The sequence below is a fragment of the Motacilla alba genome, chromosome 26 (genome assembly GCF_015832195.1).
Source record: "Motacilla alba alba isolate MOTALB_02 chromosome 26, Motacilla_alba_V1.0_pri, whole genome shotgun sequence".
NCBI classification, from domain to species: domain Eukaryota; kingdom Metazoa; phylum Chordata; class Aves; order Passeriformes; family Motacillidae; genus Motacilla; species Motacilla alba.
This window is the reverse complement of record NC_052041.1, coordinates 3,910,330-3,924,285: the sequence shown is the minus strand read 5'-3', so window position 1 is coordinate 3,924,285 and position 13,956 is coordinate 3,910,330. Positions and strand designations below refer to the sequence as shown.

Below are 13,956 nucleotides of genomic sequence, written 5' to 3'. Positions count from 1 at the left end.
CCCCATTGCAGCACCCTGCATCATTCCCTGTAAAATCTGGGATCAAGGGCCACATCCATGGGGTCACAGCCCCATCCCAAAGTCCTGCACCATTCCCTGTACAATCTGGGATCAAGGGCCACATCCACGGCTCAGTTTCTCTCTGGAGCCAATCACACATGGCTGGGTTTTTCCCCCTTTTTTTTTTTTTTATTAGAAATAAAAGGAAGGGAGAAGAAAAGGGAAGAATCATCCTTTGGAAGGGCTATTTTTATCCCTGCTCTTCCCCGTCCCCACATGTATCGCTGCCCCCTCCGATAGCTGTACCTGCATTTATAGGGTGTCCGGGTTTAGGGGGGATTATTCTCTTCTTTTCTTCCCGAGCTTCAGGATTTGGATTTAAAGGCCGAGCATTAGAGAGGGAAAAAAAAACCCAACAAAATCCAACTGCAACGAGCATTAAATAAACCAAAGAAAGCTCCTTTGTGCCCAGCCAGCAGAACTGACCCTTCCCAGGACGGCCACGGACGGGCACCGTGTCCTCGTCCCTGCAGCTGGCACAGGGATGCTCCCCTTTTCCCATTAATTAAAACCCCCTGCTAATTAAGGAGGGTTTTCCCCGATGATAAAAACCTCCTTTGCAGTTGGGTGGGACAGGTTTCAGCCCTAAACCCGGACGGAGCCCTTCTGGATTTATATATATTTATATCTGATGTGTATATAGACTGGTAGAATGTACAGATATCCCTAAAGCCACGTGCACATCCCGACCCGGCAACTGTATGGGATTTTCACTCCCACTCCCTGCAGCAGTGGAAATAAAATCATTCACAAGGGACCCCGAGCCTCCCCCTGATCCATCCTCGCCTTCCTCAGGCGCTGCTCCATCCAGCAGCAAAATTTCCCTGCCTGGGGAATCACTCTCCCAATGTTTTTTGGGGTTGTGGGTTTGGGGTTTTGGCTGGAGTGATGCTGAATTTGGGCAGGAATTCTTGGCTGGGATGGAATTCCCAGAGAATCCCTGGATGCCCCTGGATTCCAAGGGCCAGGCTGGAGCAGCCTGGGTCGGTGAAAAGTGTCGCTGCCCATGGGATAGGATGGGATTTGACCCCAAATCCTGCACCCACATCCATGGGGTCACAGCCCCATTCCAGCATCCTGAATCCCGCCCTGTAAAACCTGGGATTAAGAGCCACGTCTGTGGGGTCACATCCCCATCCCAAAATCCTGCATCCACATCCATGGGGTCACAGCCCCATCCCAGCATCCTGCATCCTGCCCCATAAAATCTGGGATTCGGAGCCCATCCATGGGGTCCCAGCCCCATCCCAGCACCCTGCATCCTGCCCTGTAAAATCTGGGATTCGGGGCCCATCCAGGGGTCCCAGCCCCTCTCCCAGCGGCAGCCGCGGGGCCCATCCCGGGGTCCCAGCCCCTCTCCCGGCCCCTCTCCCGGCGGCAGCCCCGGGATCCGCGGTGGGCGAGCGGCGGCAGCGGCTCCTCCTCCCCGAGGCGGATCCCGAGCGGGGGGGGAGCGCGGCTGCGGGGGAAGGTGTGAGGGTGCGGGATGGGCCGGGGGCGCTGCCGGGGGGGTCAGCGGGTTTCTGTGCGTTCGTGGTGCGCGGAGCAGGCACACACCCGCCCCCCTCTCAATCCCGCTGGTTCGTGACCCCGGTGCGAATCCCCCACTCCCAGGGGGGTTTTCCCTGCCCGGGGAAGTCGGAGCCATCTCCCCACGTTGTTCCCCGCCCCGCCCCAATGAGGGGAGCGGTGCTGAGCCCCCCCTGCACCCACAGCGGCTTCCCCTCCCCAGAAAACCCCAAAGCCACGCCGGGCAGTGAAGGCTGGGGGGGCTGAGCACCCCAAAGCTGCTCCCTAAAACCCTGGGATTGGGGCTGGCAGCGTGGGAAGCTGCTCAGTGGGGTCACGGGGGACCCCACTTCCCTTGGGGACCCTTCACTATCAGAGACCCCACTGCCCGTGGGGACCCTTCACCCCTGGGGACCCCACTGTCCTTTGGGACCCTTCATCTTTGGGGACCCCTTTACCCCTGGGGCCTCCTTCACCCCCGGGGACCTCTTCACCCTTTGGGACCCTTCACCCCCGGGCACCCCACTGCCCGGGGACCCCACTGTCCTTTGGGACCCCTTCACCCTTGGGGATTTCTTCACCCCCGGGGACCTCTTCACCCTTTGGGACCCTTCACCCCCGGGGACCCCACTTCCCTGGGCCAGCCCCCCCTTTTCTCACCCCAGCAGCCCCCCCGGCCGCGCTGACGCCCCCCCAGCTGTCACATCGGCTCCGTCACGGCGGCCACCGAGCCGCCTAATGAGGGGCTTAATGAAGATTAGCGGGGCCGGGGCCGTGCTGGCAAAGGGGGGGACACGGCGGGGGCTGGGGGGGCCCCACGAGGGGCTAGGGGTGCTGTGGGGGTGTCCCCGGCCGCCCCCCCTGAGCAGATGGGTGCGCCGGGAGGGTGGGTGGGTGCGTGGGTGGGTGCGTGGGGGGCGATGCGCCGCTGGCGACGGGAACATTTTCGCGGCCGTGGGTGGGTGGGTGGGCACGAGGTTGTCCAGGAGGGGCTGCCGTGCTCGCCCTGCCCCTCCTGGGGCGTGCCGGCCCCGCGGTGACATCCCCCCAGCCAGGAGGGTCGTGGCCCCCCGAGCTGAGCTCTGTCCCTGGGGACACAGAGGGGCATGGGGGGGGGGGGGGGGGCGTTTCCCACCCTGGCCCAATGAGGGGAGCAGTGCTGAGCCCCCCCTGCACCCACAGCGGCTCCCCCGCCCCAAAAACACCTAAAACCACCCCAGAGTGTGAGGTTTGGGGTGCTGAGCCCCCCCTGCACCCACAGCGGCTCCCCCGCCCCAAAAACACCTAAAACCACCCCAGAGTGTGAGGTTTGGGGTGCTGAGCCCCCCCTGCATCCACAGCGGCTCCCCCGCCCCAAAAACACCTAAAACCACCCCAGAGTGTGAGGTTTGGGGTGCTGAGCCCCCCCTACACCCACTGCGGTTTCCCCTCCCCAAAAACCCCTCCAGAGAGCGAAGATTTGGGGTGCTGAGCCCCCCCTCCTGCACCCACACCGGCTCCCCCTCCCCAAAACCCCCAAAACCACCCCAGAGAGTGAAGGTTTGGGGTCCTGCGCCCCCGGGAGGCGAACTGGGCCGGGTGACCTCAATGTCCCCATCCATCGCTGCCTGGGGGGGTCTCTGTGCAGCCCCCCCAAACCCTGGGCTGCTCACTGGGTCCCCCCGGTGCTTTGGGGCATCCCCGGGGCCGGACACAGCCGGGGGTCCCTCTCTGGTGGCGCCTCCTGGGGTGGCGCTGGCTCTGTCCCCCCGCGCAGGGCCGTGTCCCCACCGCCCGTGGGGACACCCGGGAGGTGTCACCGCTCGCTGCCCTCCAATCCCGCCGCTCTCAGCCCCTCTCAGCTCGGGCTGCTGGAGCGGAGCCACCTCCGGCGCCGCCTGGCCTTGGGGACAATGTAAGGACCCAGCAGGGGACCAAGGGTTGGATTGGCCGCATCCCCTCGGCCAGACCCCCGAGCAGCCTCCTCCTCCTTCTCCTCCTCCTCCTCTCCGAGCCTTAAAAGCCCGGCAGCCCTTCCCCAGCCCTTCCCCAGCCCTCCCCAACCCCTGCAGCCCAGCGGGGCTCTCCACGCCGAGGAGGAGGAAGAGGAGGAGGAAGGACAGGGGGTACGACCGTCCCGGCCTCGTTCGGCTCCTCCAGAGCCCCCCCGGGGCTGGGGCAGCCGGGGGATGGGAGGGTTTGGGGGTTGCAGGGGGCTCAGAGCTCTGGGAGAGGGCAGATCTGGGGGAAAACAGCGGGAATTTGGGAGCAGCACCCTCAGGACGGAGTGAAAAAAATCTGGGCTGGGTGGTGGATTTGGGATTTGGGATTTGGGATTTGGGAGAGGCTGGAGGGGGCCGGGACCCTCGCCCTGCTCTGCCATGGGTGTCCCACGGGAGGGGAGCCTGGAGAGAGGGAATTCTGTGGGAATGGGCCCTGGAGGCTTCGGATGCGGAGCTGCCAGGATTGGGGGATGTCCCCGTGCTGTCACACGGATCCTGTGGGCTCTGGCCCGCCAGGATCATGGAAAAGCAGATTTAGACCGGGATTTAGACTGGATGTGGGAGCAGAAGGGGGGAGCAGCAGTTCCGGGGCTCCTGGGGCCGGTTCTCCTCGGCTGCTGGGCTCGTTGGGCCAGTGGCCGGTTCCACCCAACGCCACGAGCGCCGTGACATCCCCATCCCCTTCCGACCCCCTCATCCCCTCCCGACGCCCTCTTCCCCTCCCGACCCCCTCCGCACCCCCGGCGCTGGGAAAGCCGGGCAGCCCCGGCAGCCCCGCGGGGCCCCTCCTGCACAGCCGAGCGTGAAATGCGCTGAAAAGGGTCACCGAATGTCCCCTCCCGCGGCTGGGGCTGCCTGTCCCTTCCCGCGGCTGTCTGTCCCCCCCAGGATTTGGGGCTGTCTGTCCCCTCCCGCGGCTGGGGCTGCCTGTCCCTTCCCGCGGCTGTCTGTTCCCTCCCAGGATTTGGGGCTGTCTGTCCCCTCCTGGGGCTGGGGCTGCCTGTCCCCTCCCAGGATTTGGGGCTGCCTGTTTCCCCAGGATTTGGGGCTGTCTTTCCCCTCCCAGGGTTTGGGGCTGTCTGTCCCCTCCACCCTGGGGTTTGGGGCTTCCTGTCCCCTCCTGGGGTTTGGGGCTTCCTGTCCCTTCCCAGGATTTGGGGCTGCCTGTCCCCGCCAGGGTTTGGGACAGTCTGTCCCTGCCAGGGTTTGGGGGGTGTCTGTCCCCTCGGGGGCTGGCCCAGCCACATCCCAGCCCCACAGCCAGCCCGTGGTGACATTCCAGGTCCCACCCCTCGGCTCGGTGGCCCCGGCCGGGCGCAGGATGTGTCCCCTGGGCTGGCTGGGGGTGGCCAGCCTGTGCCTGGGGACACTTTGGGCTGTCCCAGCCAAGGAGAGGAGGAAGGTGGACAAGGCCAAGGCTGAGCTGACCCTCTATGAGAACCTGGATTCGGACAACTACGAGGTGACCTTGGAGAACTACGGGGACATCCTGGACCTGAGCAACTACGAGGAGCTCTACGACTACGGGGACCTTGTCCCGAAGGTGGGGGGGACACAGGAGAGCCCCTGAGGGCATCCTGGGACGGGGATTTGTTGCCAGGGACGGGTGTGGCACTGCAGGAGGAGCAGCCCTGGCAGCTCTCCCGGGGTTTGGGAAGGTTTTATCCCAGCCAAACCCGTGCCAGATCTTGGGTGTGAGGATTCCTTCATCCCTCTGGGCCAGCAGGGCTGGGAATGTTCCTTGGAGAGCTTGGAGAGCTTTCCAAGAAGGAATTAATGACCCCAACCCAGTGACCCTGACCGGTGCCACCCACCCTGGAGGGGACAAGTCGCCCGCGCTCACACCCAGCTGCGTTTGCAGATCGAGGTTGGCACCTTGGCTCCTCGCCCCAAGGACCCCAAAACCTTCCCAGAGCTGGGTGAAACCACGGCTGGACCCCCAAAACTGCAGCCCCCGAGCGGAGCCGGCCCCGTGCCCCCAGCACCCATCCCCAGGCAGGGTGAGTTGTGTTCCCTCAGGATGCATCGCCTCGTCACACAGATGGAATTTTGGGGGGGGAAAAAGAGAATTCTGGTGCTGCCGGCAGCTCTTTGCAGGGTTTTGGGGTTGAGTCTGCTGGCACGGCGAGGCAGGAGGGCTGCAGAGAGAGAAATTACTGGGAAAAAATGAACTCCAGCAAAGCAGCGACGCTTTAATGAGCAGAGGCTTTGCGACGGCGGCAATTAGATTAGTGACAATTAAAATCCTGCAGCAAGGATAAATATCTCTATTCCTTTTCTGTCACTCCGGGCCGGGAAAAATCAAGTGGGAGGAGAAACGAAAATTGGTGCTGAGCTGCTCTGAACCCCCCTCGGAGGGGTGGAGAACCTCGGGGGAGAGGAGGGGGATCAGGTGTGGGGGGTGGGCTCGGTTTTGCCCCTCCTGCCCCCCATGTTGGGGCCTGGGGACAGCTGGGATCAAGATTTTTCTTGATCCAAAAGAATTTTCTTGAGTTGTTCTTCCTCCAGTGGGAAAATCAAGGGGGCTGGGAGAGCTCTGGGTGTAAAAAGCTGAATTTGGGGGCTTTAATCTCCCCTCCTCCTGCAGGAGGGATTTGATCCTGGGCTCCTCATTTATTAACAGGGTTTTTTAATTTGCTGGGAGTTTCTGGCCCTTACCGGGATGATGCAGGGCTGTGACAGCTCTGGGTGTCACAAATCGATGTCCCCACAGCGGGGTGGGCAGATCCCACTGTTCTGGGGTCTTTTATGGGGTCAGGGGACTGTGACAGCTCTGGGTGTCACAAATTCATGTCCCCATGGCAGGATGGGCTCCTCCTGCTGTTCCGGGGTATTTTATGGGGTCAGGGGGCTGTGACAGCTCTGGGTGTCACCAACTCCATGTCCCCATGGCAGGCTTGGCTGATGCCACCTTTCTGAAGTATTTTATGGGCTCAGGGGACTGTGACAGTTTTAGTGTCATGGACTTTGTGTCCCCACAGAGTGGGCACATCCTCCCGCTGTTCTGGGGTCTTTTATGGGGTCAGGGGGCTGTGACAGCTCTTGGTGTCACAGGTCCCATATCCCCACAGCCGGGTGGGCTCCTCCCACTGTTTTGGGTTATTTTATGGGGTCAGGGGGCTGCGACAGCTCCGTGTGTCACAGGTCCCATATCCCCACAGCAGTGTGGTCAGATCCTTCTCTTCTGGGGTATTATGGGGTCAGGGGGCTGTGACAGCTCTGGGTGTCACAGGTCCCATATCCCCACAGCCGGGTGGGCTCCTCCTGCTATTTTGGGGTATTTTATGGGGTCGGGGCTTGTTTCCACGCACCCCCAGGGCTGCCCAGCTGCCTGCTGTGCCTGTGCCTGGGCAGCTCGGTGTACTGCGACGACGCGGAGCTGGAGCAGATCCCGGCGCTGCCCCCGGACACCGTGTACCTCTACGCCCGCTTCAACCGCATCGGGGCCGTGCGCGCCGCCGACTTCAGCGGCCTCGGTACGTCGGGGTCACCACGAGACAAACCCCCCACGGCAGCGCTGGAGCCGGGACGTTGAAAAGCAGGATTTTATCAGAATGTCAGGAAAATGAATCCACAAACATCGGAGGTTTATGTCCAAAAAGGAGACAGAGGAGCCCTTTTGCTTTATCCCAATAAAGGGAGCGGCCCTGGCGCGTTCCCCTGGGGGCTCTCGGATTTTTGGAGGACACAGCCTCCTTTTTATCCCAATTTCCCTCTCTCTTCCCCCGTTTCTGAGGCACTTGAGACGTTCAGACTTCCCAAAACACCTGATACCAAAGATTCCCCTCTAATGTACAACCCTCCCTTTCAATTTTGAATTCTTACGGAATTTAAGGGGTCTTCTTCCCCATTGTTTCTTTCATCTTTCAATGTCTAATTTCGTTTATCAGCAAACCCAAAGTTCATTTGTAAAAGCAAATCTCTTTTTCCATTCGTCAGTCACTGGAATCCTTCCCATCGTTTCTTTTATCTCCCAGCGCTGGTTTTATCCACCGGCAGACCCAGAGCTTGTTTGGAAAGACAAATCCTCCATTCCTCTCAAGAAGAATAAGCTGAAAAGTAAAAAAAGCAGAATTTTTATCCTGGTGGTGATGGGCACGCCCGGAATTGAATTTTTGCAGCTTTATAGGGTTAATTAATTGGGATATTTAACAGGTACATTTGAATTTCTAGATTTATAAGATTAAATATTAGGATATTTAACAGGTATATTTGGATTTTGACAGTTTTTTAGAGTTTATTAATTGGGATATTTAACAGGTACATTTGAATTTCTAGATTTATAAGATTAAATATTAGGATATTTAACAGGTATATTTGGATTTTTGCAGTTTTATAGGGTTAATTAATTGGGATATTTAACAGGTACATTTGAATTTCTAGATTTATAAGATTAAATATTAGGATATTTAACAGGTATATTTGGATTTTGACAGTTTTTTAGAGTTTATTAATTGGGATATTTATTAGGCGTGTCCAATAGGAGGTTCAGTTGTTCCACCCCTGTGTCAGCCCCACTTCTTGTTGTAGGTCCCCTCCTTGGAATAGCACCAAACAATATTCCAGGAATGTCTTTGGAAGGTCAGCAGAATGTTCTAGAATCCGAGAGAAGGGGTAGCAAAAGCACCAGAGCTAGCTAAGGAGCTGTAAAACAGCCCTCTACAGAGGGAATGAATATATGAAAAAAGCGTAAAAATCACCACTGGGAAGAGGGAAAATCCAGGATTTGGACAGGGAATGAGGGGAATGAACCACCCTGGCTTTGTCCCTTCTCCTCCTGCCCTCAGAGAAGCTGAAGCACATCGACCTGAGCAGCAATTCCATCTCGTGGGCGGACGCGGACGCGTTCCGGGGGCTGCCCAGCCTGCAGGAGCTGCTGCTGCCCGAGAACCGCCTGACGGCGCTGCCCGAGCTGCCCCGCAGCATCGTCCGCCTGGACGCGCGCCTCAACCGCATCGCCAGCGCCGGGCTGCGCCCCGAGGCCTTCCGGGTGCGTCCCGCGGCTCGGGGGTCTGCCTGCCCTGGGGGGACAACGGGGCCAGCTCCAGCGGGGTCAGATCCAGGGGGGTCAGATCTAGGGGGATCAGATCCAGGGGGGTTATTCTCTAGGGGGTTCATCTCTAGGGGGTTCATCTCTAAGGGGTTCATCTCTAGGGAGTTCATTGGTTCATCTCTATTGGGTTCATCTCTGTTGGGGTTCAGCTCTAGGTGGCTCATTGGTTTCTCTCAGGGGTTCATCTCTATGGAGTTCATCTCTTGGGGTTCATCTTTAGGAGGGTCATTGGTTCATCTCTCGGGGGTTCATCTTAAGGGGTTCATCTCTTGGGGTTCATCTTTAGGAGGGTCATTGGTTCATCTCTATGGGGTTCATCTTTAGGGGATTCATCTCTTGTGAGACTCATGTCTAGGAAGGTTCATCTTTAGGGGGTTCATCTCTTGGGGTTCATCTTTAGGGGTTCATATCTTGGGGGTTCATCGTTAGGGGGTTCATTTCTGTTGGGGTTTTGTCTCTATTTGGGTTCATCTTTAGGTGGCTCATTGGTTCATCTCTCGGGGGTTCATCTGAAGGGGTTCATCTCTTGGGGGTTCATCTCTAGGAGGTTCATTGCTTCATTTCTAGGGGGTTCATCTCCATTGGTGTTTAATCTCTAGAGGTCCATGTCTATTGGGGTTCATCTCTTGGGGGTTCACCTCTGTTGGGGTTTTATCTCTATTGGGGTTCATTTCTAGGGGGGTTCATCTCTAGGAGGTTCATTGCTTCATCTCTTGGGAGTTCATCACTAAGGGTTCCTCCCTGTTGGGGTTCACCTCTGCCCTCTCCCCACAGGACCTGAAGCGGCTGCAGTTCCTCCATCTCTCCGATAACCAGCTGGATTTCATCCCAGTGCCCCTTCCCGAGAGCCTGCGCTCCCTGCACCTCCAGGTGGGATGGGGTTTGCCTGCACCTGAGCCTAGCAGAGCCCTCCTCCCTCTCCTCCTCATCCTCCTCTTCTTCCTTTCATCCTCATTTTTTTCTTCCTTGTCCTTGTCTGGTCCTCCTTATCCTGGGCCTGATCCTCCTCCTTGTCCCTTTGGCTCAGATTTGTCCCTTTCCCTGCACATCCCGGTGGGATGAGGTTTACCTGAGTTTAGCACATCCCATCTCTTCTTCCTCCTCCTCCTCCTCCTCCTCCTTCTCCTCTTCTTCATTGTCCTGATACTGGTCGTCGTTCTTGTCCTGGTCCTGGTCCTGGCCCTGGCCCTGGTCCTCCTCCTCATTCTTGTTGTCCTGGTCCTGGTCCTAGTCCTAGTCCTGGTCCTTTTCCTGGCCCTGGTCCTGGTCCTGGTTCTGATCCTTTTCCTGGTCCTGGCCCTGTTCCTTTTCCTGGTCCTTCTCCTGGTCCTGGCCCTGGCCCTGGTCCTCCTCCTCATTCTTGTTGTCCTGGTCCTGGTCCTAGTCCTAGTCCTGGTCCTTTTCCTGGCCCTGGCCCTGGCCCTGGCCCTGGTCCTGGTTCTGGTTCTGGTCCTGGTCATGGCTGTGGCCCTGGCCCTGGTCCTCGTCCTGGTCTTCCTCCTCATCCTTTTTGTCCTGGTACTGGTCCTAGTCCTGGTCCTTTTCCTGGCCCTGGCCCTGGTCCTCATCCTAGTCCTGGTCCTTTTCCTGGTCCTGGTCCTGGTCATGGCCCTGCTCCTGGCCCTGGTCCTGGTCCTGGCCCTGTTCCTTTTCCTGGTCCTTCTCCTGGTCCTGGCCCTGGCCCTGGTCCTCCTCCTCCTCCTCTCCCTCTCCTGTGACCCGGCTCCGCCCGTGTCCCGTCCCCGCAGAACAACAACATCCAGACGATGCACGAGGACACGTTCTGCGACAGCCAGGAGCAGGGCCAGATCCGCCGGGCGCTCGAGGACATCCGCCTGGACGGGAACCCCATCAACCTCAGCCTCTTCCCCAACGCCTTCTTCTGCCTGCCCCGCCTGCCCACCGGCCGCTTCTCCTGAGCCCCCAGAGCTGCCAATGCAGGAAAGTGTCCCCAGATGCCGTCCCAGAGCACTCAGACCCTGCTGCTCCATGGAAAACCTGGTGAAAGTGGAGGCGTTCCACCCCAGGGTGAGCTCAGGGCTGGGGCAAACGCATGAAATAAAAATAAAATGAAATAAAGATTTGCAAATGCACTCGAAGCGTTGTTCTCGGCAGGGAGGGCAGCTGGGAGCCCTCGCGCAGCCCCAGCCCCGCAGCTTTGCTTGGATTTGCAAAGGTGGGATTTCCCTGTGTCCCGTTTCTTCCTCCATTCCCTCCAGAGCCTCAGGGAGAGCCTGAGATCCTGGTCAGGGAGTCCCGGCCAGGGACCAGGAGCCACACTGCCCCAGCGAGGTGACGCTTAGGCCACCTCAGGTGTGCTCTGTCCCCTGGGCTGTGCCTGCCGGCTCCAGCGGGAGGTGGCACATCCAGGTGCGGCCTGGGCACAGCTGGGCTGTCCCCGTGCGCTCCCGAAGAGGGCAAAGCTCAAATTCCCCTCACGGGACAACTGGAATCTTCCATCCCCTCACCCGAGACCCACTGCACTTCTGGGAACAGGAACTGGGAGATGTCCTGGAACTGGGTAGGATCTCCAGAACTTCTCGGTTTGGGAGGGCATCCCTGGATTTGGGATGGTATCCATGGATTTGGGATTGTATCCATTGAATGAGGATGGTATCCATGGATTTGGGAGGGCATCCCTGGATTTGGGATGGTATCCATGGAATGACGATGGTGTCCACAGATTTGGGATAGTATAAATGGATTTAGGATGGTATTCATGGATTTAGGATGGCACCCCTGGATTTGGGATGGCATCCATGGATTTGGGAAGCTATCCATGGATTTGGGACAGTATCCGTGGATTTGGGATGACATCCATGGATTTGGGAAGGTATCCATGGATTTGGGAGGGCATCCCTGTTTTTGGGATGGCATCCATGCATTTGGGATGGTGTCCATGAATTTGGAGCTGCAGAGAACCCTGGAGCTCCCCGAGCCCAGCAGCCGCAGCAGGAGCGGCAGGAGCGGCAGGAGCAGCAGGAGCAGCAGGAGCAGCAGGAGCGGCAGGAGCAGCAGGAGCAGCAGGAGCGGCAGGAGCAGCAGGAGCAGCAGGAGCAGCAGGAGCGGCAGGAGCAGCAGGAGCAGCAGGAGCTCACCGGGCTGGCGCTGCGATCCCCGGGCTCCTTTCCACAGCCAGCGGGAGCTGCCCAGCGGTGTGGGATATTTCCGACGCGATGGATTCATCCCTCATGTTTTTATCCACGCGTAAGGAACGCCGTGAGGGGGATGACACATCCCCGGAGGATCCGAAGCCCCGAGCTGAAACCACGGAGCTCAGCCCACGTCCTCGGAGCCCGGGGAGGCGGCTGGAGAGAACCTGGGAAGAGGATCCGGCTCCTCATCCATGGGGACGTGGCACCCGCGGCGCTGGCACGGCGTGGGCACCTCCTCTCGCCCCTTTTCCGTGCAAAACCCAGCCCAGGCGTGGATTGTTGGCCCCAAATCCTTGGGGAAAATGGGAATTTGGAGTTGTTTTACCCAGAATTCCAGGATTTGCCGCCGCTGTTGTTGTGTCACCCTTGAGCCCACGGATCTGCTGCCCCCTCATCCTCCTCCATCCCACCCACCCTTCAACACCTTCCCACCAGCCTTTATCCAGCTGATCTCATGGGATGGAGCCCCCAGCGCCCCCTCCCCAAATCCAGCCCCACCTCTGTCCCAGCAGAGCTCTGGAAAAGGTGGAACCCCCCCGGTCCCATCCTGTCCCCTCCTCCCCGGGGCTGAGGGGACCCCAAAGCCACCCAACGCCCCCAAAATCTCAACCCTCCTGCAGCAAATCCCGCTCGGAGCCGCTCATTTCTTTTGGGAAAGTTGGGATCTCTGCAAATCGGGCTCCGGCAGGAGGGAATTGGCCCGATTTCCCCACCGGCTCCTTCGCCTCGGTCCCGCTAGAGGGCAAAGGCAGCGCCGGGAATGTCGCACCTTCCCCTCGGAGCGCGCTCTCCCTCCTGGAGCCTTCGGGTCTCCCGGGAATGCCCGCCGGGATCGGGAACGGCCCGGGAATGACCCGGGGAAGGGCTCAGAGGAGCTGCAGGGGCTGGGCTGCGGCCGGAGGGTGAGGGCAGCGCGGGGATGGCGCCCGGGTTCACAGAAATCCCAAATTTCCGAGGGCAGGGAGGGGCTCTGGGGGGCTCTGCTGGGGCAGAGTTGAGGTTCAGCCTTGGGTGGCTTTTGTGTCCCTGTCACCTCCAGAGAGGGGGCACCGGGCTGAGGCAGGAGGGACCCTGGAGGGGCCGAGCTGGGGCTGTTTTGGAGCTCGGTTATTGATTATTGGGGCAGTTATTGATCACGCCCTCGTGTCCTCGCTGGGAACTGGCACCCCTTCCTGCCACTCGGGACTGTCCCCAGGGCAGCGACTGTCCCCAGACGCTGCTCGAGCACCGGGATCTTGTCCTGGAGCAGCCAGGAGGGCGCAGAGCCCTCCACGGCGCTGCCATCGGGGCTCAGCATCCCTGTCCTCCCCTCCAGCGCTGCTGCCTCGCCCGGGGAGCATTTCCGTGCGGATTGCTGGCTCTGCCTCCCTCCTCCCTTGTCGCTGTGCCGCTCAAGGTCACCTTCCCTCGGCGGGGCTGGGCTGTCACACATTGATCGCTCGGCTCTGGCAGCGCCGGCTCGCAGCGCTCCCGAGCCCCCGCCAGCTCAGCATCCTGCGGCTGCTCCATATGGCCCCCGCCCCCTCCTCTCCTCATCCTCCTCCTCCTCCTCCTCCTCCTCCTCCTCCGTCCCGCCCTCCCCGCTCCGCTCCCAGCCCCAAAACAGAGACAGAATTTGGGGGATTCTCCAAATGTCCCCGGAGAGTGGGACCCGCTCCCCCTCTGCCCCTGCGGGACGCGGCACCAGCGGCGCCGGGCCTTGGGGGCTGCGGGGGGAGCTGGGACAGCGGGTGACACCCCTGGGGACACAGGGACTGCGTGTGACACCCCTGGGGACACAGGGACAGCGGGTGACACCCCTGGGGACACAGGGACTGCGTGTGACACCCCTGGGGACACAGGGACTGCGTGTGACATCCCTGGGGACACAGGGACTGCATGTGACACCCCTGGGGACACAAGGACTGCGTGTGACACCCCTGGGGACACAGGGACTGCGTGTGACATCCCTGGGGACACAGGGACTGAGTGGGACATCCCTGGGGACACAGGGACTGAGTGGGACATCCCTGGGGCCTGTATGTGACACCCCTGGGGCACAGTGTGTGACACTCTTGGGGGACTCAGTGTGACACCCCTGGGGCACAGTGTGTGACACTCTTGGGGGACTCAGTGTGACACCCCTGAGGGCTCTGTGTGACATCCTAGGGGTGCAGCATGTCGCATCCCTGGGGCCTCAGTGTGACACCCTTGAGGG

At 60.0% G+C, this 13,956-nt stretch overlaps 1 protein-coding gene across 2 annotated transcripts; it reads left to right on the top strand.

Moving 5' to 3' along the window:
* The first annotated feature begins 3,457 nt into the window (after positions 1 to 3,457).
* Positions 3,458 to 10,697, top strand: OPTC (opticin). 2 transcript variants are annotated; one of them, XM_038162281.1, is made up of 7 exons: positions 3,458 to 3,463; positions 4,834 to 5,094; positions 5,413 to 5,551; positions 6,869 to 7,027; positions 8,339 to 8,541; positions 9,379 to 9,474; positions 10,353 to 10,697. In XM_038162281.1, the coding sequence occupies exons 2-7, from the start codon at positions 4,873 to 4,875 to the stop codon at positions 10,521 to 10,523; spliced, it is 990 nt and encodes a 329-aa protein (XP_038018209.1). In that variant the 5' UTR covers positions 3,458 to 3,463; positions 4,834 to 4,872; the 3' UTR covers positions 10,524 to 10,697. The 2 variants fall into 2 exon arrangements, with proteins under 2 accessions (XP_038018209.1, XP_038018208.1); XM_038162280.1 differs by lacking the exon at positions 3,458 to 3,463 and adding an exon at positions 3,613 to 3,674.
* Positions 10,698 to 13,956: the final 3,259 nt, after the last annotated feature.